The sequence below is a fragment of the Mastigoproctus giganteus genome, chromosome 12, assembly GCF_048544385.1.
Source record: "Mastigoproctus giganteus isolate SK-2022 chromosome 12, ASM4854438v1, whole genome shotgun sequence".
Taxonomy (NCBI): Eukaryota; Metazoa; Arthropoda; class Arachnida; order Uropygi; family Thelyphonidae; genus Mastigoproctus; species Mastigoproctus giganteus.
The window spans coordinates 40,828,147-40,853,222 of NC_143586.1; the positions used below are offsets into that span (position 1 = coordinate 40,828,147).

Consider the following 25,076-nt stretch of genomic DNA (forward strand, 5'->3'; position numbering starts at 1 on the left):
TTTTTTCAAGCTACTTCTTGAAAATGAAAACTATATCCCAACTTCCAGAGAAATAGGAATTTGGAGGAAATTTAAGCAAAACTGGAGTCTTTAAAAGAACAAAAACATAATTAGGGGATGTCTAATAAACTTGGGAAAAAAAAAACTTGAACTTTACCATAATGAAATATGGTTAGTATGCAGTAGAACCAAACTGATATATTTGTACTTTACATAAATATAATAAATACATAGTTTTCTTGGCCAACCTTTATTTTATTAAAGAGATGTGTCAAATAAGTGACCAATCCTATAAATTTTCAACTCAGAAATCAAATTAATGGTTGCTATTGTTTGATAAAGTAAATTTTCTTGTTTCTAATGCTAAAATTAAGGATTCATCTTAAAATCCTTAATGTAGCATATAAGCAACTCTGAACATCCAAGTAAAGTTGTTGATGTACAGACTGATAATTTTTAACTTAAAAAAAAAACTGTAATGCTGGTGCAGAAATGGAACACATTCAAATCAGTTAGGCATATGTACTGCATATGAAAGAGTTACAGTTCATCAGTTTTTAAAAATTGGATTTATTTTGAAAAAGTTTACTTATTTAAAAATCTTTTCTACTATTACAAAGGACCAAAGTGACCATATCTGACTTCTCTTCTGTCCCAAAGCTTTTTTAAATATATATTTTTTCTTTTTCTTTTCTTTTCTTTTTTTTTTTATTAATGACCTTTGTCTTGATTTTAATACTTTCACAGGTGGGTTTTCTGAACACATGTTGGACTCTGTAGTTCGTCCTCTAATAATGGTGAGGGTTCTGTGGACTGAGTCTCTTCGTGGAATTTTGAAGTTCTGTAAAAATAGAAACTTCTTATATCAGTATTCAAAATCAGTATGGTATTAATAAGGTGACAAAGGAACTGGATGCAAAAATAATTTTGACATCATATATTTATATTTCAGAAAAGCTTCTGACACTGTTGCACATGAAAGACTGCTATACAAGTTGGAGCAGTGTGGCATTAAAGGCAAGTTACTGCTATGGATAAAGGGATGGCTGAGTGAGAGAACACAGTTGTTTTCAGTGGGCACTGCTCTTCTTAAACTAATGTTTTTAGCAGTCCCCCAGCATTCAATGCTGGGCCCATTGTTGTTTTCAATATTTATTAACCATATTGATGAAGGCATATCAGGCTTAATGTCTAAGTTTGAAGATGATACAATGGTTGGCAGGGCGGTTAAATCACAGTAATCAGGATACAACCTAGACGACACTGCTTCAAGGCCTTAAAACGGTCTGGGTAGTGGTATCCACCGAGAATAAGTAACAATGGCCTTCTCCATAGGTAAAGTGTTACTTATTTGAGGTAGTGCAATACCATGGCAACTCGTTGTGAAGGTATTCACAATATGAGGCATAATTAAAACGATGCATTAAAGCCACCTTGGTAGTAGAAATTATGCACATGCATTACCCATGCATAAACAAACTCCATGTCAGGAGTTGGTCATGGAAGCTTGATATCACTTGTGAAATTAAAATATGTTCAGCTGAAGAAATAAAAAAATATTTCTATCAACTCAAACACTGCACATTCTACAAAGATTATGTAATGTATTACAGACCAAAGGAGACCCTTACACCATATTAAAGTCTGATCTAAAATAATCCATTGTTGTTTCTCTTAACGTCCCAATACTTTTGGCAAAAGTGCATAAACATTTATTTTAAAAATATAACACAGTAATATCTTACAGGATTCCACTCGTGCAAGTATGGAAGATAAATTCTGCCACTGTTATCTACATGTCGAGATGCCTTGATCTGCATATCAGACGTAGGTTTCACATAGCACATTGGAGAGGTATAGGGATGAGTGTCTAGAAGCCATATACATATTGGAATGTTGTATATATTTCCTGAAAACATTAAATTCATCTTATTATTTCAGTTTATACAATAATTAAATGAATAAGATAATTCACTATACTGATAATCAGTTTGTAACAAAACACTCCACTGTAGATCATTCAAAAACTAAGGTGCAAGCATGCACACATGAACACACACAGACAGACAGAGTCGAATGAAAAACTTTGCCTATATAATATTATTACTGAGGGATTAAAACAACAAGCAAAATTACCACCAGTATTAATTACTTCACCATACTCTTCACTGATACAATATAAAATAAAATATAAAGTTGCAGCAGTGAAGTAATTAAGTTAATTAAGTGTGGTTAGGTAGAACAACCATCTAATTCTATCAATAAAATCTATTCATGCTACAAATAGGGGACTCTATTGTTCCCTGACCTGCTTGCTGCAGACGCAATAAGTGGTACATTTAGCAATTCTCCCTACAGAAATTACACGACATCTCATTTTAAATGAACAAAGGGCTACCTTTTGCCAGGAAAGAGTGAACACCTCTGACTGCACTGAACATTGCTACCCTCATTAGGGTAGCAATGTTCAGTGGCAAGCAAACTTGCATTTTAGTCGCAAAAGATACAACAGTAGGAGGCTATATAAAAGAGTCATTTAAATAGTCTCCTATTGTTAGCTCATTTGTTTCAAGTCTTGGCTTTCTACCACTTCATAACCAACAAAAAACACAGGATCAAATTAGATCTATTGGTGGGATGGTAGGCTTATATCCACGTTCTGAAAATGTTAGGAATAATGCTATGGCAAACCAAAAGTGCCAGCAATGATTCCAAACAGATCAGACATGCACACAGTGTAACTCAGATGAAATCCAAGATTCTAGAACATGTTTTATGATTTTTATTTTATTATAATTCTTCCTGGCTTGTATCCATCTTACTATATGCCTCTCAATGCTAGAAAGTGGCATTTCGTTTTAAGCTACACTGATAATATTTACACTAAAGTAATTTAGATATGTAAATATCCTACAATCACATTATGCAGGCTGACCGGGCTAGCTGGGTGGGTAAAGTGCCTGCCTGGCAACCCAAAGGTCGCAGGTTCGAACCCTGCCTCGGGCTTGGATCAAAAAGTACTGCAAAAACCTTGGGAGGTGCATTATGGCCACAGAAGCCGATGCGCCAACAACTACCAAAAAAAAAAAAAAAAAAACATGCAGTGCAATTTTGATATAACATAGGTTTTTTGGGGGGGGGAAGAACTTTGACACCTAGGTTATACATGTTATAAACAAAAATAACCATTGCAAGCAAAAATAAAACTTACCTATTTTTTTCATATAATCGCAAACATTTTCAGTTTCACATGAAAATAAAAGCAGTCTCATGCTGGAAAATGTTCTATTTTCACAAATAAAGAAGAATTAAATTTTATGGGATTCATCCACTATCTTTCCTGGGACAGCAAACCACTTTTGACTGTCCCTATATGACATTGTTCGTACACAGTATGCAAAATTACAATATGGTATGAAATATAAGCATTAAATAACATAACTAGCAAAACATATAAGGCAACCTTCAAAGTTGTGAGAGGAGTTCTATGAGGGAGGGTGCTTTTGGCAAACTGCCTTTGCAGGAGCCATTCTTAACTTCAAGAGAATTTTCTTTCCTGTGCCACTGATCAATGTGATTTCAAAGGAACTTCATAAGACCCATGTTGTAAACCCAAAGACTAGGCATCTGAGAAGAGATCTGATTGAGGTGTTCAGGACTTTGAATGGACTGAGCAAGCTCAATGCTGATGCCATTCTTCCTCTTGTTCAAGCTACACATGTGAGGGGGCATAAAGTTAAATCGAGGAAGGATGGTTGCAGGCTAGATGTATGGAAGTTTGTCTTCAACAGGTGGGTGGTTGATTGTTGGAACAAACTTCCATATATTGTTGTAGAGGTGGGTAAATTGAATATATTCAAAGAAAAACTAGACAAATTATTGGAAGGGATGGACAGGTAACAGGGAAAGTTTTTTTCCCCCATGCTTGCTTCCTTGCATCATTTGCCCCTACTAATACTAAAAATATTAATATTGTTGATTGATTTTTGCATTAGTGATGTGTAAAAATTAATTAAGACAAATTTTCTTAATATGTCGGTTCTTTTTATTTTTATTTTGCACGTTGCATGTCCGGTTCAGGTGCAGTTCCAATTACTGCAGGTGTGGTTCTAATACAATGGACCTTGGATGCACAGGACTCTAATCTAGGTGCTGAATATCCCTTCTTAACCAGACATCATTGGTGTGTAATTGAAATGGGTGGCAGTCTCTTCCAGAGTTATCTTGATTTTTTTATTACATTATTTGTTATACTTTTTTTTTTCATAGCACAACATCACATAACTTTATAAGAGCTATTTATTTGTAAATGATCACAATTAAAAAAAAAAAAAAAAAAAATTTACTAAGCCTTTTTGATTCAGTTTTTCATTACCAGTTCCTGTTTTCTAAAATCCATCAATTTTAGATCACCTTGAACATACGTTCTGCTATTAATACAATACTAATTTATAAAAAAAAAAAAAAAGAAAGAAAAAGAAAAAAAGGGAAAGCAATATCCTATAATTAAATATTTCTCCATTCAGAAAAAGCATCTTACCACAAATTGATTATCAACTTACCTTTATACGGAACTGGTATGGTTCCATCAAGACATACAAGCTCTCTCCGTGTCCCATCATTGAATACTGTTTAACAGAGAAAAATAGTTAATACAAAATATTGATGGGAAGAAAGTTTTTATAAATATAGCCAAATATGTTTTTCATAAAATCATAAATTCCATATACTTTATAATTAAGAAAATATTATAGTGAGGATAGTGGGTAAAAATATTAAAAAGTACCAATCAAGGAAATTAGATTAGATTTATGAATTCTATATCCATATTCCTCTATTCAATATGTAATGATTAACAAATACAATATAAAATAATATTAAGCAACAGTAGGTAATCTGTAAATATTTAAAATACCAGTTCAATATTTTAAACTTAAAGGGAAACAGTGATGTTTACACTGAAAAAAAAAAAAAAAAAAACATTTTTACTAAATATTTGCCAAAAGAGATCTCTGCAAAAAATGGATCATCAACACTAAAGAAAAAAAAAGAGTGTACACAAATAATTAAGATAAGCTTATTAAGAAAAGACAATAGGGAATACAGTCGGTCCTCGTATAACACGTGTTTACATTACACGAATTCGATCATACACGATTTATAAATAGGGGAACATTATCTTATATAACACGAACCGAATTCGCTTATGCACGATTCGCCTTTGTGTTTACAAGAAATGGCAGTCGAACGCGGAATCACCCCACTGAACGCAACACGATGGGAATGAAGAAGATTCTGAAAATGTATTTATGTTTTATATCAGTGAAGGGGAAACACATTTCACCATAATAACGTAAAAACCAACAAATTCCAGCTATCCATATAATCGCAAATGCAATTAGATCGAGTTTACTACCAGTTTATAACAGATTCCACTAGCAGAAACGCAACTGGAAATTGTTTTTATTGTTTTATGGTAGTAACCCCCAGAAATGTGCTTTAGTAAAATGTGGGGTATTAATAGTGTATCTCGGCCTTTACGGTGTTGTTTATTCAGTTGCTACACGTGCGCAGCTTTGTTTATGTATATATTAAGCGTGCCTCCTCGTTTTGTAATTGTGCTTTATTCCCTAAAAATGAGTAAAATACTTAAAAGGTGTGAAAAGGAAGCGTCCTGGCGAAGACACTGCAGATTCAGAGAGAAAAAAAAAAAAAAAGCAATATCGATAAACAGAGGCGGCCTGGATCAAAAATTCTTACCCGGGAAAATTTATAGTGGCCTCATACTACGGTTTATGGCCAAAATCACACCAGCCTCCATAGTCTTCTGGCCTCCGGCCCACCAGGATTTCCCGGATAAGGCTTATGGCCAGTCTGCCTCTGTCGATAGAGAAAAAAATGAAATTGTGAAATGCTTTGAGCGAAATAAAAGACCATGTGATATTGCACGTGCTACAGACCTAAATGAGGCAACGCCGAGAATTACAAAGAATGCGGAGAAAATAAAACAACTTTCATAGCGGGAACAACTCAAAGTGTAATTAAAATCCATTAGATTAAGACACAAGAATTGGAAGAGATGGAACGGCTGTCATCTGTTTGGATAGAAAATCAAACAAAAAACAAGTTTGCTTACGATAGAAGCAAAAGCATTAGCAATATTTTATTACGTAATAGTCGTAATAAAATACGTAAACATTTTATTACGACTTCCGTATTATAATTTATATTTACGTATTATAAAATACGTAAGTATTTTATTACGACTATTTTATTTAATATAATAAATTTTTTACGAATAAAATACGTATTTTATTCGTAAAAAATACTTTTTTAGTTTTAAAAAATACTAAAAATACTTTATAATATAATAAAAATATATTATAATATTATTTTTTATTACGTATTTTAATCGTTATAAAATACATAAGTATTTTATAACGATTAAAATTACCCGATTATTTATTGTGTTTGGTAATGTTTTGGTTCCAAATGTGTGTTCAATCTTGGGTGGTCGGCACATAACACCACTTTTCCCATAGGGCCTGTTGTTTATATTGCACGATTTTGCATTGCACGAGGGTTTCTAGGAACACAACTATCGTGCTATACGAGGACAGACTGTATTTCTAAACTGATAATCGCAATACATAGCATCTTGTAACAGTGATATTTCAATTATATCACTGTTACAAATAGCAACAGCATAAGATATGGATACTTCCCTACCATTTATTCTTCTTGTACTTGGGGGAATTTTTACCACATCAGCTACCTGGTCACAGTGCATCAGTTCCAAAGGAAATGTAATCTAGTTTGTACTGTTTGTTGTGTATTATTATTTATAATTAAACAGGGATTACCTTCATTTCTTGTTATAGGGAACCTTCTATCCAACTCTCCAGGTCCAACACATAAAATGATTAAAAACGATATTAAACTACGTCTTAATGTGTTCCACACGTCCATACTGCTAGAGTGAATGCAAATTAATAGTCCGGGATCAACGCCGAGATTCCAACCCAACCCCAAGACCACCAATCGCGACACAACCATCGGCATCGGAAAACATCATGTCTAATACTAAAATGGTTTAAAAATATTAAAATTATGTGATGACATATTTCTTCCACCTAAAGTTGGACGAAAACTTTTCACTAGTATGTGTTCACAGGAAGGAATGAAACTAATAGACACATGGGTGCGTCTTATTTAAAAGAAAATCTATATGTTATCACGTATGCGTTCATAGGACCAATCATCAGATATTAAGAACAGTCTGCGAATGTTAATGGAATTTTTACATAATTTCATTTCGAGTGTTTCCGCAATGAGTAATTTGCTGTAATTGTGTTGACTATTAATGACTTCTGCCTCATTAAAAAGGAACGAATGAACCTCATTCATGGTGTGAAATGCTAATTCAGAAGCACCAGCTCTCGACCATTGAACTGAAGCTTCATGTTGTTTAACACAGAATTCTAGAACCCCCCTCATGGAACCCACATACGACGAGTCAGCCTTTAGTGGGGTCTTGGCATTGATCCCAGGCTATTAATTTGCATTCACTCTAGCAGCATGGAACACATTAAGACAGTTTAATATCCTTTTTAATCATATTATGGGTTGGACCTGGAGAGTTGGACAGAAGTTGCCCTATAACAAGAAATCAAGGTAATCCCTGTTTAATTATGTAATAACTAATATAATATAGGAGATATTGAGCACTTATTACTCTAAAGTTGTGTATTATGTATGGGGATGATTCATAAGTATATTACTGCTGCTATGGGAAGGTGTTTTTTGTTTCAGAGTTAAAAAAAAAAAAAAAAAAAAAGCAGAGGACATTTGCAGCTCACTTGGAGAAGCCACCCCCCAAAGATAACTTACTATTTGAAGAATCAGGGGAAAGTTTGTGTCCACTGGTGCTGTTGTTGATGCTTTATGCAGTGGTCAAATATAGCTATCACTGATTGAAATATTTACAAAGTCCAATATGCAATGTTAATATAATCTCAAAATTGCTTCTACACCTCAATCTGGAAATAAGTTTGCCTGACCCCAAGGTAGTATTCCGCATGATTTTTTTGTTGTAACATATAGTTGAGGATAAGGTATATGCAACAAAACCTAGTGATATCAATGATTTAAAGGACAGAATTTCCAAAGGATTGTGTGCAGCTGTATAAAATGGCACAGTCCAGAAATTTGAAAAACATATTGATACTAATGGCCCATACAATGTGAGTTGATATTATCTGCTTATTTTCCCTTTTGAAATTTTAAATTTTCTGCCAAACTTTCCAAAAATAAGTATAAATAAAAAAATAATAATTCCAGTTTATAGTGTTTTGTATTTATATTTTTGACCATTATAGTGGCAACATACTTATGAGTCATCCTACATATGAGGGAGTATCAAAAATTTCTTACCCTTACCTAGAAATAATAGCCCTAGAAAGGTGAAACTTCACAGGAACTTTAATCCTTTTCTATGTACTCTCCATGTATAGTAACACATTTCTCCCTCTATGGATCAGTTGTTTAATGCCTTGATCATAGAAGTCCACACTTTTTGCCAGAAACCACAATTCCACTTCATTGATGACTTCCTGAGATGAATCAAAGCACGGTCCACACAATGGTTTCTTCATTTCTCGAAACAAGAAGTCTGACAGTGCTAGGTCAGGAGAATAGGGTGGGTGCTGCAGTAGTTCAAAGCCGCACACAAATCCAACAGTTGGCTAGAACATTGCATTCGACATTGCTTCTGCAAAGGCATCAGAAATTTTGGAACCCATTGTGCAGAGACCTTAGACATGTGCAGATGGTAATGTAAAATGCTGTGGGCAGACCCATAACTAATTCCCACTGCATTTGTGATTAAATGAATTGTCACACATCTGTCACTCAGCACCAGCTGCTCAACCTTTGCAACCCTGTCTGTGGATGTCAATGGTCTTCCTTCTCTTGGCTCATCAAAGACACTTGTATGACTGCACTGGAACTTCCGTTTCCACTTTTTTACAATGTTAGAGGAGAGACAAGTGTGCCCATACACAGCTTTCATTTCTTTGTCAATTCCCTGAGCTTTCTTGCCCTGCAAATGCAGGAACTTGATCACTGCTCAATACTCTACTTTGTCAACCATAGCGTCCTTCCTCAGATTCCAGGCTCCACCTCTGGTGGATGATCACCTACAGCAGTTCCCAAACTGGTGTCCGCGAAACAACCCTCTGGAACCGGTCAAATTATTTGTTCTATGTATAGCAAATTGATTATAAATAGTTATTATTATATATTTATGTAAAAATAAGAATAAAGTTGAGTTGTTTTAAACATGAAACTTTGAATTTTCTTTTCAGAAAACGAGACAGACAGACACACACACACGCATGCATGCACGCACGCACGAACGTATATATAGGAGATCCGCGGAACTTTTTTTTTTAATTTTTGAAGGGGTCCGTAGATCTCAGTTCTTTGGGAACCACTGACCTACAGGAATGAAATTTCACATGTTAGTCATTGAATATGTAGACAACTTATATTAAAAATGGCATCTTCCTACTGAGGTTTTATCTGGGTCAGGGTATGAACTTTTTGATACCCCCCCTCATAAGTATGTGTTCTGAGCTAACTTGCACACTGTGCAGGCTGAAAAACTCAGAATAATTTAGGAGAAACCTTCTCCATCCACTTGAGATAATATACAGCCCCAGGTGAAAGGGCCTTTAAGAATTCCTCCAATTTCAACAATTTTTTCAAAGTAGCACAATTAAAAACAGAAATGACTGTTTTTAATAAGAAACAGAAATGAAAAAAAGAAAAGTCTAATAAAGTAAAGAAAGTAACAAAAACTATCACTTATTACAATTTTAATAAAACTTATTACATGGCTATCAATAATTTCAATTTTTACTTACCAAAATTTTCTAATTTTGCAAAAAGTCCTCTATATTGTTGTAATGCATGACACACATCCCGCTTGGCCCTATCAGGATACTGGTACTAAATAAAATATAATTATAATCATCATTATAACAAAAGAAATTTGTTCAGTTTAATTAATGTAATATCTTTAGCATAAGAAATTACATGAAGACCACAAAAACACAGACACTACTAATTCGAAAAGTTAGCTTAACAACAAACAGGCTAATTATGCACATTTTATAGCAATTACCTAACAGCCCAACCATATCAATTACCTAACAACTTTTACTAACACTGACTTATTCACAAATTTAACAAAACTTCTTAAGATAGTTGAACAGAATGTAACAAAAGTTTTTCCTTGTAGAGAAATAACAAGACAGACTTACATCTGAATATTCTTATTCTTATATTTTCTAATTTTGTACATACTAGGTTTCATTCTTTTGGTTTGGTGCACTGACTAATTTGGTCATAGCGAACCAGTTCAAATGACATAATGATTTATTTTTTTTATTTTTATTTTTTTATTTTTTTTTGTATGTGCAGTGGGCTGAAAAATTGAAAATAATTCGGTGGTGCAGTGGAAGCTTACTTCAGCCGCCTGAACTGGATAACTACAAACTTGACTGAAGAGGCCCTTAAGAATTTCCCAGAGAAGTTCCACATACTAGAGGCCAAAACAGTTAGGCTGCTTGCTATATGGATATACACTGCTGGTTCACCATTACCAAGAATTTTTTTTCTACATTTCACACTGAAAGTTGATAACTTCTAGTGTTGGGGTATTGATGAAAAAAAGGGCAATACTCTACAAAAGAGATGATACAAGTAAGTGATGTTGTTGGTACTGAGTTCAACACAAGGGCTACTAAGGCCAAATTGTGCCTTTTCATTAATTTATTTCCAAGCGACGACAAATAAATGAAATGTAATATGAAATTACATCATGTTATGATGTAATATTACTGTGTGGGTAAATCTTGCCATTTCTGAAATATGCAAACTACTCATGAGGTTATAGACAGGGGTATGATTATCTCTGACAGCTAGACAACACCCATGATCAATGCATGCCATTAATGTTCAAAAGTCCTGTGTTACTGAAGTGTACTCCAGAAAAGAAATTTGTAAGTCATGTTGTAAGGTCCTTGGAAGGGAAGTAGGTGTTCATTGAGGACTCATGATTTTCCACCACATAAACTTACTACACTCAGGAAATATTCTCACTCTAAAAGAAATTTACCATCAGTTGCTCTATTGATTTCTTTTTTTTTTTTGGGGTGGGTTGGTTGGTTGGTTGTTGGGTTTTATTGGCGCATTAGCAACTAAGGCTATAATGTGCCAAAACCACGTGATATATAAAAATTTAAATATCACTGACCTAATTACTTAGGTCACCATGTCAAGATATAAAATAATAACGGTATAAAATGTAGAAAAGATAAATCAATAAAGAATAACAATAACATGTAAATTTTAAATACAAGTAAAAACCTTTATTAATTTAAAATAGCTAAAAACAGCAGACACATTGTCCTTGTTGGATAAAATCTGACTGAGTGTATATGGCTCAGTCAGATGATTAAAAGCGGTAAAACGGATATTGCTAAAATCTGGACAGTCAATTAAAATGTGTCTAATTGATAAAATTGTGCCACAGGACTCACACATAGGAGGATCATCAGCCCTCAGCAAAAACGAATGAGTCGAATGACTATGTCCTATGCGGGTCCGGGCAAGAACAACTTCCTCCTTACGATTCCTGCGCAGACTAGACTGCCACGGTTCAATTACAGGCTTTATACGATATAATTTATTCGTAGTCTGTCTATTCCACGAATCTTGCCATTGGGAGTGTATCTTCTGGTGTATTATTTGCCTGTAGTCTGTATAGGGGACTGACAGGCAGCGATTATTATTGGGAATTGCTGATTTGGCTGCGGTGTCAGCCAAATCATTTCCCCTAATCCCAATGTGGCTGGGAATCCAGCAGAAGTGGATATCATATTCACGTTCATGGAGAAAGTGAATCTTCTGCTGAATGCAAGACAGAAATGGATGAGAATTATATCTCACAATTATTAAAGCCTGTAACACGCTGAGAGAGTCGGAATATAAAATGAACCATTGGTATTGGCATTTACTAATGTGATCCAAGGCTAACTCTATAGCATGCAGCTCTGCAGTAAATATGCTGCATTCAGAGGGAATCTGCTCCGATGTAGTGGTGTCTGTAAAGACAGCAGCAGATCCCACATATGATTCCGACTTCAAACCATCTGTGTAAACTGGCGCGAAGTCAGAATGTCCAGTTCGGTGTGCTGAATAAAGCTGCAGGTAGACAGATGGAGTGTCCGACTTTCCCCAATTTCTAAGGAACAAGTCACATGCTGGAACATGAGCATGCCAGGGTGGAAGGGGTTGCTTTGGTGTTTGGGCAACCTTGTCTACCTTGATATTAAGTTCTTTGAGTAGCTCTTGGAGACGAATACCAAAAGGACGATTGGCAGTCTTACGGGTGTTATACCAATTTCCCCATCGTGGCTCAAAAACGAATGGCCACGTAGGATGGTCTGGCAGGGATTTCAGTTTTAAAGTGTACATTAAAGACAACTGCTTACGTCGAAGCGATAACAGTGGTTTGTTTGCTTTGACATATAAGCTCTGGACAGGAGATGTTCGATATGCTCCAATAGCGATACGGAGAGCCTGATGATGGACAGGATCCAGCCAACGAAGTACATTGTCTCTGGCCGAATTGTATATCAGGGACCCGTAATCTAGTCTGGATCGTACAAGCGCATGGTAAATGCGCATAGTAGGGTGCATCGATCCGCACCCCAAGATGTAGAGGAGAGAGAGCGCAGAATATTCAGGCCTCTTGTGCACTTTGTGCGGAGTCGACGGATGTGATCCAGAAAGGTCAGCTTTTTATCAAATACGAGTCCCAAGAATTTTGTGTCCGTGGCTACTGGAATAGCATTTTGTCTGAGCCTTAATTCAGATTCAGGATGAAGATTACGCTTACGACAGAAGTGTATGCAAACGGTCTTCTCCGGCGAGAACCTGAAGCCATTAGCAAGTGCCCATTAATTAAAGCGATCAATGGCTTTTTGCAGTTGTCTTTCAATAACCCTCACGTTTCATGACTGACAAAATATGCTAAAGTCAACATAGAGGGCACTCTTTACAGTTGGAGGAAGTTGTTTTGTGATGGAATTTACTTTGATGGCGAAAAGCGTGACACTTAATACTGATCCTTGTGGTACTCCCTCCTCTTGGCTGAAGGAACGAGAAGTGAGGACCTCACACAAACTTGGAAAGATCGATTGGCTAAAAAGTTTTTAATAAAAATGGGGAGATGCCCTCTAAGACCAAGGCTATGCAAATCTTTTAAGATGCCAAATCTCCAAGTTGTGTCATACGCTTTCTCCATGTCAAAGAATACAGACACCAAATGTTCATGTTTTAGGAAAGCATCCCGGATGGATGTTTCCAGTCTAATGAGATGGTCCAGAGTGGACCGGTTCCTTTGGAAGCTGCACTGGATGTTGGAGAGGTCATTTGATTCTAAATACCAAATTAAACGAAAATTAGCCATTCTCTCCAGGATTTTGCACAGACAGCTAGTCAGAGCAATAGGATGATAATTGGTAGTGACTTTTGGATCCTTTCCTGGCTTAGCAAAAGGCAAGAACAATTGCCTTGTGCCAGGAATCCAGAAACTGGCCTTCAATAAAGATTCTGTTATATAGAAGGAGCAGATAATCCATAGATTTTGGTGAAAGATGCTTAATCATTTCATAATGGATGCCATCTAGTCCAACAGCACTTGCTTTGGAAAGAATAAGAGCTCTTTTCAGTTCCTGTATAGTGAATGACCTGTTGTAGGGATGGACACGCTTAGACTTAAAATTAAGTGCCTGTTTTTCGATTTTGTTTCAGGACCAGGAACTCTGGGGAATACGAAGATGTTGCAGAGATGTTAGAGAATGTTCCCCCAAGAGAATTGGCTATTGCAGTTGGATCTGCAACAGTGCATCCACTATAATCTAGGATTGAAGAAGGGTGGGATGTATATTTTCCCTTCATTTTCCGGATTTTATCCCAGACCAACTTAGTACTAGTGGACTGAGTAACTGATGAAGTAAAACGGATCCACGATTCCTTTTGACTATGATGGCGGATGTAGCGTGCTTTGGCTTGTGCGCGTTTAAAGGCTATAAGGTTGGTCATGGTAGGATATCGGTGGAATACCCCCCACACTTTGTTTTGAGCCTTTTTTGCTGCTGTGCATTGTGAATTCCACCATGGTTTGGGAAATGGTGGAAACCGGGCAGATGTTTTTGGAACAGCATTCGCAGCTGCTTGGACAATAATTTCTGTGATGTACGTTACTGCATCATTGGTAGGCTCCTGACTGATGGTACTGAGGTCAAAATTTGCCTGACGTTGGAAGGCAGTCCAGTCAGCCCGATCAATCTTCCACCATGGTAACCTGAAAGGAAGACACGGTCTCCCACTGTGTAACGAGGTTATCACAGGGAAGTGATCACTTCCGTATGGGTTCTCCTCCACTTCCCAAGTGAGTGAAGGGAGTAGAGAAGGGGAGCAGATAGAGAGATCAATGGCAGAAAAAGTACGGGTAGGCATGTGGAAGAAGGTGTTTGTTCCAGTATTTAGAAGGGAAAGGTCATTGTCATTTAGCATATGCTCTATGACTCGTCCCCTTCCATTGATGTTAGCACTACCCCACAGGGTGTTATGTCCATTAAAATCCCCGAGAAATAAGAAAGGGTGAGGCAACTGCGTTACAAGATCATCAAGGTCTTCCTGAGAGATGTCAGTCCCAGGTGGCAAATAAATAGAGCACACGATTAATAAAAAGCCCACTGTAAGGTGAATTGCAACAGCCTCTATGCTGGTTGTAACTAGCAAGGGCTGAACTGGGATCTGGTTGCCCACAAGGATAGCCACTCCTCCATGAGCAGGACCATCCACAATTCTATCCTTAAGAAAAATTGTGATGTTATGCATGGTGGGATCATCATTTGCCTTTAGATAAGTCTCCTGCAAGCAAAAGCAAACTGGCTCGTGCTTTTGCAGGAGAGCCTTGATGTCATCAGTATTTCGCCGGAATCCACGACAATTCCATTGTAGGAATTGAGCCATTATTTTGGCTTAGTGGGTCCATCAGGCGGCTTCCGAGGTGCTGAAGGCTTACTTTTGTCAGTCTTGGATTTATCTTTTTTGGGGAAGAATGGACGCTGTCCCGTGTCCATTTCTTCCTCCACAAAGAGTTTCAAGACTGATTCATCCGGTACCTCCTTATTCTCTACATCCATTGTTTCTGGTATCACGGGTGACTCTTCTGAACTTTTTGGCTTTTCTTTACCACTTGGTTTTGGCAGTGGTGGAGCACTAGGAGGTACGGATATAGGAGTGGCAGCTGATTGTGTTTTTTTGGTGGGCTTTTGTGAACTCAATAAATAGCGTGCAATCGGAGTGAATGACTCTCTTGGTGGTAATCTCAGTTTGTGTAACGATAGTGCACTTTGCAGAAATCTTCTGGGCATATGAAGGTTTCCCGCTATTTATTGGTTGGATACGCTTTCTGGCCTCTGGGTAGGAGATATTCAGCTCTGTTTTCAGTTTTTGGATTTATTTTTCATCCTTCCACCGCTGGCATGCTCTAGAATAGGCGGGGTGCTCTCCTTGGCAATTGACACAAATCGGTTTTGGAGCTGAACATTTCTTGCTCTCGTGGTCTATAACACCATATCGAGCACAGGCAGGGTTACCACGACAAGATGTTTGTGAGTGGCCGTATTTTTGGCATCTAAAACACCACAGTGGGTTTGGGATATAAATCCTCACTGGGCAGTTTAGATAGCCTGCCTTGATGAAACTTGGAGGCCATTGGGTGTTAAACATGAGGATAAGAACTCGAGTAGGGACGAGATTCCCATCCTTCCGTATCGATATTCTCTTGACAGCTGTCATTCCTTGGTCTTTTAATTCAGAAGAGATCTCTTCTTCAGAAACATGAAGATTGTTGTTGTTTTTGGTTTTTAGGAGCATTAGCAACTAAGGCCATATTGCTCCGGGATATATGCGGTGGTCATTCCCTGACCTTTCCGCATCCTCCGTATTTGGTGGTGACGGGCTTGAACCCCGGTCTAATCAAGAAGCATGTGATACGCACTACTGCTCCTTCCCACCTGGCTACGGAGGTGCCCAGAAACATGAAGAAGGTCCAACTCTGATATAACACCTCTTGAAGAATTCAGAGTTTTGTGGGGGGGTTACGGTGATAGGTATTCCCCCTATGAATGTAGAGTTCAAGATTTTTACAGCTTGTTTTGTGCTGGAAGCTTCAACCAAAAGGTCGCCAGACTGCAGTCGTTTAACGGATTTTGGTGAACCTGCCAACCCCTCTAATCCTTTCTGGATAAAGAAGGGTGACATCTTTCCAATTGACTGCACTCTGGTGGAATGGAGAATGAGGAAAAGCGGTGTCACTGATGGTGGTGGTGTATCCTCAGCCCTGGCTCTTTTTGCAGAGGTGTTTTCTGTGTCATCGTCTCGATTAGGTAGGGGCCCTGTTGGGGCCCCAGAAGAATTTGAGTTTATTATACTCATAGGAGTAAAATAAAAATTTCCGATGCCCTAAGTACTTCACCCACCACGGATCCCTACGAGGGGACGCCTATTCGTGAACTAGCAGGTACTGCGTACACGAATGGGACGCCAAGTTAGCTTAGGAGCACCATACCCACATTTCCAATAAGCCTCGATCCCATCCCAGGACTAAAGGGAGGGAGACTTATTGGAACGCAGTTAACCCTAGCAGTAAGAATCACCCGCCGATTGATCCCAGTCGGGCCGGTCCGGGACCACCCGTCTTGTTGAAGCAGGAGCCAAAGTGGTGTATTAAGGCTGGGCCCCTCAACCACCAGGATCCCCCTTTCCGAATTCCACGGGTCGCAGCTGCACACGCCGGATTCCAAAGATGTAACCCTGGAACCAAGGTATGGGCTTTAGATCCCAGTGATGCTAATCTGGAAGCCCAGCAGCATCACTGGGAGGTCTCCTCACCACGTACAAATGCCCACGTTGAGGGGTTTTGGATGGGGGATAAACTGTTAAAAGGAAGTGAAAACCTACTGTACTGCTAAAAAGGACTGACAGAAAACTCAAGGATTTCATCCTTACACTATACAGTAGTCATGATTCTTCTTTCAGAGATGTCATGCTCTTTATGTGACTTGTACAAATGTCTAATGAGACCATGAATCCTCTCTTGCTCTCTCTTTCTCTTCCCCCTCCCTCCCAGATGAGGATATGTCTGAAAAAGAGAATTGGGAAATATGACTATTACAGAGGAAGAAGCCTGATGGTCTGGACAGGCATAATGTGTTGAACATATAATGTTCAAAGCATATATATGTTCACTTCCATACAATTTACTATCCCCTTTCAGGGCCTTATAGAATTCAGACTAGTTACCAAGCTCATAGCCCATACACTCAAAGTCTTTTGTCACACGAGTGTCTTCAGCAAGCAAATTACTGCTTTGCACACTTTCAAGAAACTTTTTTTTCTTCTCTCAGATACTAGATATCATATTCTAAGTGTGGTCTTACTACTGTTTCATAGTGGGATTATGAGCTCTATCCCTACAAGCAAACATTCAATAAATCGTCAAGTCATAAGATCACCTTGCAATCTCCTTACAACTTGTCCATGCTGCATGGAGAATGTCACATTCACCTATATTGTAATCCCTATGTTTTGCATTTGGATTCCAATAATGATAGTAATTTCATTGGCAACTTTGTTGCATATTGTTTCTTGACAATGGCAGAAGCAATAAGTCTGAACAAGCAAAGCATTGTGAATTTTTTACAATAGCTAAAGGAGAAGCCCCACAGTTAGGCACAAATATTAAAGGATTTAATTTTTTTTTTTTTTTTTTTTTTATGCAACTGACTCTTTTCCCCTATATACAGGGCCCCTTTGGACCATTCATTAAAATTTGGAAACACAAAAAGTGCACAATCAAGGAACAACAACCAGACAACAATCTAGTGGTAAGCAAAATTTCAATATGATGATATGCAGTAGCAAAAAACAGTAGTTACCTGTCATGATTAAGAGCAATCGATAAGAGACATTCATCATAAAGATGAATCAGAAAAAGGAAAATCCAGCCACCTACAAATTGTAACATGTGGGACCTACTTCAGGGAAAAAAAAAAAAAAAAAAAAAAAATCGTATAAACGTAGGTCTCATTTTGTCTTGTTTCCAAGTCACACCCATCTTTGTGTTCCAGCAATTCTTTCCACAAACTGAGTTAGCTTAGCTGGCTCCATTCAACTGTTTAAAAACAATGCTCAATACCTCATAGAGGGTCTTGTTGTAGTTATGTAAACAAAGTTCTGTAGTGTTCTTTGAGTGATTTCAGTTAGTTCTCCTGGCAAGGGCATTACAGAGCTTGTTATTGACATTTTGATACTGTGCATTTGTTGTGATAATGGAAGCTTATTCAAGTCAAGAGATGACAGGCATCCATCTCATGTACTAGAGGCAATGTAGACAAGGCAAGATATCTGTATGCAGAAAACGTCCCTAATTGCCATGTGCCAAATAAGATCTTTCAGAGAATATATAAATGTCTTGCAGAAACTGGTTCATTTAGAAAATGAATTTCAGATAATGGTAGATACATCAGCAACCAAACTATTGATTTGGAAAAACAGATCCTCAATCAGGTTGAAGAAAATGATGGTGATAGCACCCAAAGGATAGCAACAGCAGAGAACACATGGGACATGTGACTGTGTGTGCAGAATTTTATGGGACCAACAGCTTTATTCATATCATAGAGTACAAGGATTCACTGAAACTGACCTCCTGCCATAGAAGCTTTTTGTACTTGGTTTCTACAGATGTATGCTTGTGATCAGCATTTCCTATCTGCTGTATTGTTTACTGATAGAGTGGGATTTGCTAGGGATCAAGTAGTCAACTTTCACAACACTCACTGATGGACTAAAGAAAATTCCCATGCCACTATTCAATTCAGCACAAATGTATTGGAAGGAATAATTGGCAACAATTTAACTGGTCCCATTGTTTCTGCCTGGGAGATTAGCAGGAACATCCTACTGCAATTTTTTAAGAGGACATGTAAATGAGTTGTTGGAAGAAGTTACACATCACATGTGGTTTATGCATGACGGCACTATGCTTCATTTTAGCCATGTGGCTAGAACTTTTATGATAAGCAATTCCCTAATAAAAGGATAGGTCGTGCAAGCCCCAATGTCTGGCCTGCATACTCCCTGGACCCGAATCCACTTGATTTTTGCTTGTGGAGCCATCTGAAAGCCACTGTTTATTCGATACAAATCGATAACATTGAAATGCTCTGCCAATGTGTGGAATATGGCTGCCACCAAAAAAAACCAGACACGTGGAATTTTTGAGGAGGTTTGTGATGAGGAATTTGTAAGCTTATATTCGGGTTCATAGTGGTCATTTTGACCATTTCCTGTAAATGTAAGCAGATAGTTGCAACACAAAAAGGGTTGTAAACTTGGAAACAAAACCTATGTTTACATGAACTTTTTAACTGTTTTTAGATACTAAATCCATTCCTGAAGTGGGTCCCACATGTTATTACCCTGGACACAGCAAGAGATTAACACTGAGAATACACTGCATTGGGAAGCTATGGCAAAGTTTCCTGTTTGTTGTTTGTTTATTTGGTTTTTAGGAGCATTAGCAACTAAGGCCATATTGCTCCGGGGATATGCGGTGGTCATTCCCTGACCTTTCCGCATCCTCCGTATTTGGTGATCACGGGCTCGAACCCTGGTCTAATCAAGAAGCGTGTGCTACGCACTGCTGCTCCTGCCCACCTGGCTACGGAGGCGCCGCAAAGTTTTCTGTGAGAACATATACAGTAATTAACAATTACCTTTGAAACTTTAGAAAAGTGTTGCAATGGTTACAATAAGTAACAAATTTAAATCAGTATTTTTCATCAATCCCTGGGAGCTGGTTATAACCGAGTTCAACCATATGTAACAAACAAGAGGCTATTTCTTCATATAATTGCCATCAGTTTAATACACTTTGCCAATGCCAATAATACTGTTCATGCCGAATCAGGTACTGTACCAGTGTTGTAAAACTCCTTGTCACAACACTAAAGCTAGTCATAGCCTTCCTTCACCATATCATCCTTAAAATACTGTCAACATAACTCATCTTTTTTTGGCTAACTAAAGGACAGGTTCCATGAGACGTGCAACAATCTGAATTTGCACATTGTGTATGGTCATCTCAGTTTTGTCATTCCTGCCTTATCTGCATGGAAGACCTCAACAAGGTCTTCCATCATCAGCATGACCAGATCACATTTCATGGAATTTTAAAGGCAGTCTCATTACCCAATCATGCAAAGTACCATAAGTAAACTTCAGTACAGCCAAACCACCAAATCAATATCCACATGCAGAGCAATTAGTGCAACATTCACAGCTCTGTACAATCAAAATAGTGACTCAGATTCATAAGATGTGCCCATAATGTTTTCAGTTTAATTTCACTTGTCACTACATGTATTTTATTCTATTTTAATTAAAATACAAACATGATTATCCATGACTTTCCATTTGTATTTCAACTTCATACAAATTCCACCGTGATAAACAATACCTATGTGCTTCAGATTAGTCATAATCTGAATCACACAAGAAAGTGAACAAGAGGTTCCCGAGTTTCTCATAATCCTTTTGTATCTGACCATAAAATGCAAAGCTGCCATAAGATAACATCCACGTGCATGAGGCATGACCATAAAGCAGTGCTTTATGCATGCCAAAAATAACATGCCAACTTTTTTTTTTTTTTTTGTTCTTTATGTGTAAGTTGAAAGTAAATGCAATAGTATGCAACTTTTTTTTTTTTTCAGAACAGAAACATGTAGACAAGAGAAAGAGAGAAGATGTGCACTACTATACACAAACTTAAACAAGGTAAACTGAAATCAACTAAGTCAACTAGTTTTCAAAAAAGAAAGTCCAGAGTTCACTGGTCACATAGCAAGAAAATACATTATTTTCTCAATAACCGAATTTCAATCAACAAACTATATCACTACACGGCGTAAAAGTAAATCAGAGTGAAACAATGCTGATATAATGAAAAATTTGGTGACACCTTTGGGACACAATACCACACAATGGAGTGTCACATAATCCACTCTGGAACATTCTGCCCTTACAAACTGAATTTAATTTTTTTTTTTTTTTTTTAATGAAACCTTCAAGCACGAGAGGTATTAGAACCTATAGTACTTAGTACTATGCATGGGTTGAAGGTTGAGAAGGTGGAAGAAGATATTTGTTGACATTGGACTTGAATTTCTGTTGATTGTAATTTTCCGGAAATTTTTATAAAGGGAGGTTATTCCAGAAAATGGTTATTCCAGAAGCGAAGTGAGAAAAACAGTGCCTATGGAAGTATCTATAGAAAAGGCATCCAGAGAAACAGAAAGTCAGTGAGACAGAGTGACAGACTCTGTTAAACTTATCTCTAGATAAGTCGTTAATTAACCTAACTGCCCGCCTCTGAATGGAATCTAGAAGCCTGAGAGAGGTTTTGGGGCACTGCCCTAGACGTGGGAACAATATTCCATGGTAGGGCAGATTTACAATTTGTATAGATTGAACAGCTATCAGGAAGAAAAGTAATGCAATGAGCAAAGGAGAAATCACAGTTTTTTTTAGATACTGTGGAAACAATGTTTGTGATGTGCTTATGTCAAAAGAGATTAGAAGTACATGTAATCCCTAATAGAGATATGTCATCTTGTCTAGAAATCTGAGAGTCATCAAAGATAAGTGCAGGATCAGAAGAATTCTTTTTATGAGATAAGAAAGGACTGAGTTAGCATTAGTAGAGGTGCATGATGCAAGAAAGCAAGCTTATACAGCATCAGCCAAAAAAAAAAAACTTCCCATTTCACTGATTCATTCATTTCAAATGTTTGTATAGTTCTGCCTTGAATTTATTTCAACTATCAACTTCCACAACAACAGATGGAAGTTTGTTCCAGCAATCAACTACCCGATGGCTAAAGGCAAACTTCCGCACATCTATTCTACAACTGCCTTTCCTCAGTTTGAATCTATGTCCCCTCAGGTTTGTAATCTGAGCAAGAGGAAGAATCCCATCAGCATTGAGCCTGCTCAATCCATTCAAGGCCTTATACACCTCAATCAGATTGCTTCGCAGGTGCCTAGTCTCTAGAAGGCAATTTGCAGAACTTAAAGAATATTTTCATAAGAGCACCCCTTTGTTCCCTTCACTAGTCTTGTTACAATTCTCTGAACTCGTTCTAGCAACTCTACATCCTTCCTACATCCCTGCTCGCAAAATTCCTGTGTATCATTGACAAGATCCCATGACCTACTCTGGCAGCCTGCCTACACTGCTCAGAAAACTTCATATCTGACTGCGCAATTACCCCCAGGTCTCTTTCATTCTCCACTACCCTGAGTGTGTAATACCACATAGTTGGTACATTTCTCTGGGGTTACTGCTACCCATATGCAGTACTTTGCATTTGTCAATGTTAAACTTCAGTTGCCACTTCTTAGCCCATCTGCCCAAATCATCTAGATCCTGTTGCAGCAGCATACTGTCATTACTATTATTAACAACCTTGCCAACCTTTGTACCATCCTCAAACTCTGACATTAAGCTTGATATACCTTCATCAATATCATTGATAAATATACAAAACAATGGGCCCAACATCGAACCCTGAGAGACACCACTAATAACATTAGTCCACGTAGAGCAGTACCTATTGATTACCACTCTGTCTTCTCCCAATCAACCATCTTTTTATCCATTGTAGCAACTTGCCCTTAATGTCATACTACTCCAATTTGTACAGTAGTCTTCCATGTGTATCAGTATCAAAAGATTTCCTGAAATCAAAGTATATGATATCAAAATTATTATTTTTTGCATCCAATTCCTTTGTGACCATATCATAGTATCCAATCAAACTGGTCAAACAAGACTTCCCCTTGACAAACCCATGCTGTGTCTGAATTATTACTGCTGTCTTGTCTAGATGATCTTGCAATGCTTCTTTAACCAGTGACTCCATTATTTTCCCTGGAACAGAAGTCAAACTAACAGGTCTGCAATTACTCGTGTCACCCTTTGATCCCCCTTTGTGAATTGGAGATACATTTGCACATCTCCAGTCCGTGGGGACTTCCCCTGAGTCCAAGGATGCCTCAAAATTATGGCTAAGGGTTTGCTTACTTCCTTTGCCACGTCCTTTAATATAACTAGATAGATTCCATCTACTCCAGGTGCCTTTCTTATGTTTAACTTCAACAATTTCCCCTCCACTTTGCTCTCAGTTTTTACAAAACCATTAACTCTCTGTTAGAGTTTGATAAACATCTGGCCCTCTCCTCCTTGAATAACTCCTTATGTGTGAATGTAGATACAAAATACTCATTTAGTTCGGGAGCTATCTGAGAATGGTCATCTACAGTCAAACCATTGATATCAAGTGGACCAATCTGATTCATCCCCTTCCTTTTAGAGTTTATATAAGTAAAGAAGTCTTTGATGTTTTTCTTTGCATCCTCTGCCAAAGATTTTTCATAATCTGACTTCACTAGCCTAACCTTATTTGTGACTTGATTAGACTACCTTTTATTTACCATAAGCTTCTGTGTCGCCTGACAATTTATGTGCATCCCATGCATTATTCTTCTCTGCCACGAGTCTCATTAGTTCATCTGACATCCATTTGGGCCTAAATCTAAAGCAGTATTTCTTAGTTGGAACAAAAAGCCTAATAGCTTTCAAAATTACTTCCTTGAAGGGTTCCCATTTAGAATTTGCTATTGGTAACATCATCAGTTGGTTCTACTGTACAGAACCTAAAAAATCTCTGAGACCACTGTAGTCACCTTTACGAAAGCAAAAACCCTTCCCTTTACCACTGATGGTAGTTACATCTTTAAGTAAATCCCACATCAGTACATTGTGATCACTGCCACCTAGTGGTTCCTTTATCTGTAAATTCTTAATGCATGAATAATCACTGCTGATAATCAGATAAATAAATAAGATCTTTATTGCAAAGTTCATCGGTACATGCAGGTACCACGACTCTACAATACTCTTCACAGCATCCTGCCAGGGGTTAAGAGTATTACTCCCTCTGGTTGCCTCTCTAACATGCTGCCGTAGAAAACAATCATCCAATAAATCCACAAAAGCCTTGCTAATGTGCGAGTGACCAACCCACAAGTTCCAGTCTATATCTGCGAAGTTAAAATCCCCCATTATAAGACACTGATTTATTGGCCAACTATTTCTCTGTATAATTGTTCATTGTACTCATCAGTCATTAGGCCTATAACAAACTCCTACTCTCATCTTTGCTTTCCCAGTACTTATGTCACACCAAACTGACTCAACATTGCACTGCCCATCTATGTCAATTGGATGCACATCCTAAGATTTTGTGTTTCTTATATAACAGCATAACCCCTCCTCCCTTTCTATCCTTTCTGTACACATTGTACTCCCCAAATTCCAATTCTGCATCCCTTATATCTGAGTGGCACCATGTCTCTGATATCCCAACAATATCCACCTTGGATGTCTTAACCAGCACTTCAAATTCAGTTTTAGAAGGATTGAAATCAACTAAGCTATCTTTGTCCCAATAGAGAATTGCTGAGATCAGCATTTAGGGAATTGCTAGTGAACATTCAAGAAATCAAAGCTGTTTGTAAAGGGCAAGGTTTCCCAAACTGGAAGATGGAATACAATGTGCTATCATCAGCAAAACTATGGATAGGATTTCTGGTTAATGGAAGGTCATTAATATACAAGAGGAAAAGAGTGGGAGAAAGAACTGAACTGTGGGGAACACCTGCATTAGTGAAGAAGTCAGAAGACAGAGTCATCTACCATCATCCACAGTAGTCAGAGAGAAAGCTGGATACTCAATTACAAAAATCAGTTGGCAAACCATAAGATAGCAGCTTATTTACAAGACCTTTATGCCAAACACAAT

General features: G+C 37.7%; 1 protein-coding gene across 1 annotated transcript in view; it reads right to left on the reverse strand.

Moving 5' to 3' along the window:
- Positions 1-25,076, reverse strand: part of TSG101 (tumor susceptibility gene 101) — a 106,078-nt gene that overhangs the window by 54,663 nt on the left and 26,339 nt on the right. The window contains exons 3-5 of the mRNA XM_090386854.1: positions 9,927-10,011; positions 4,563-4,628; positions 1,746-1,909 (exon numbers count right to left, since the gene is read on the reverse strand). Of these exons, the coding sequence (XP_090242980.1) occupies positions 1,746-1,909; positions 4,563-4,628; positions 9,927-10,011 (315 nt within the window). The remainder of the gene's footprint in view (positions 1-1,745; positions 1,910-4,562; positions 4,629-9,926; positions 10,012-25,076) is intronic.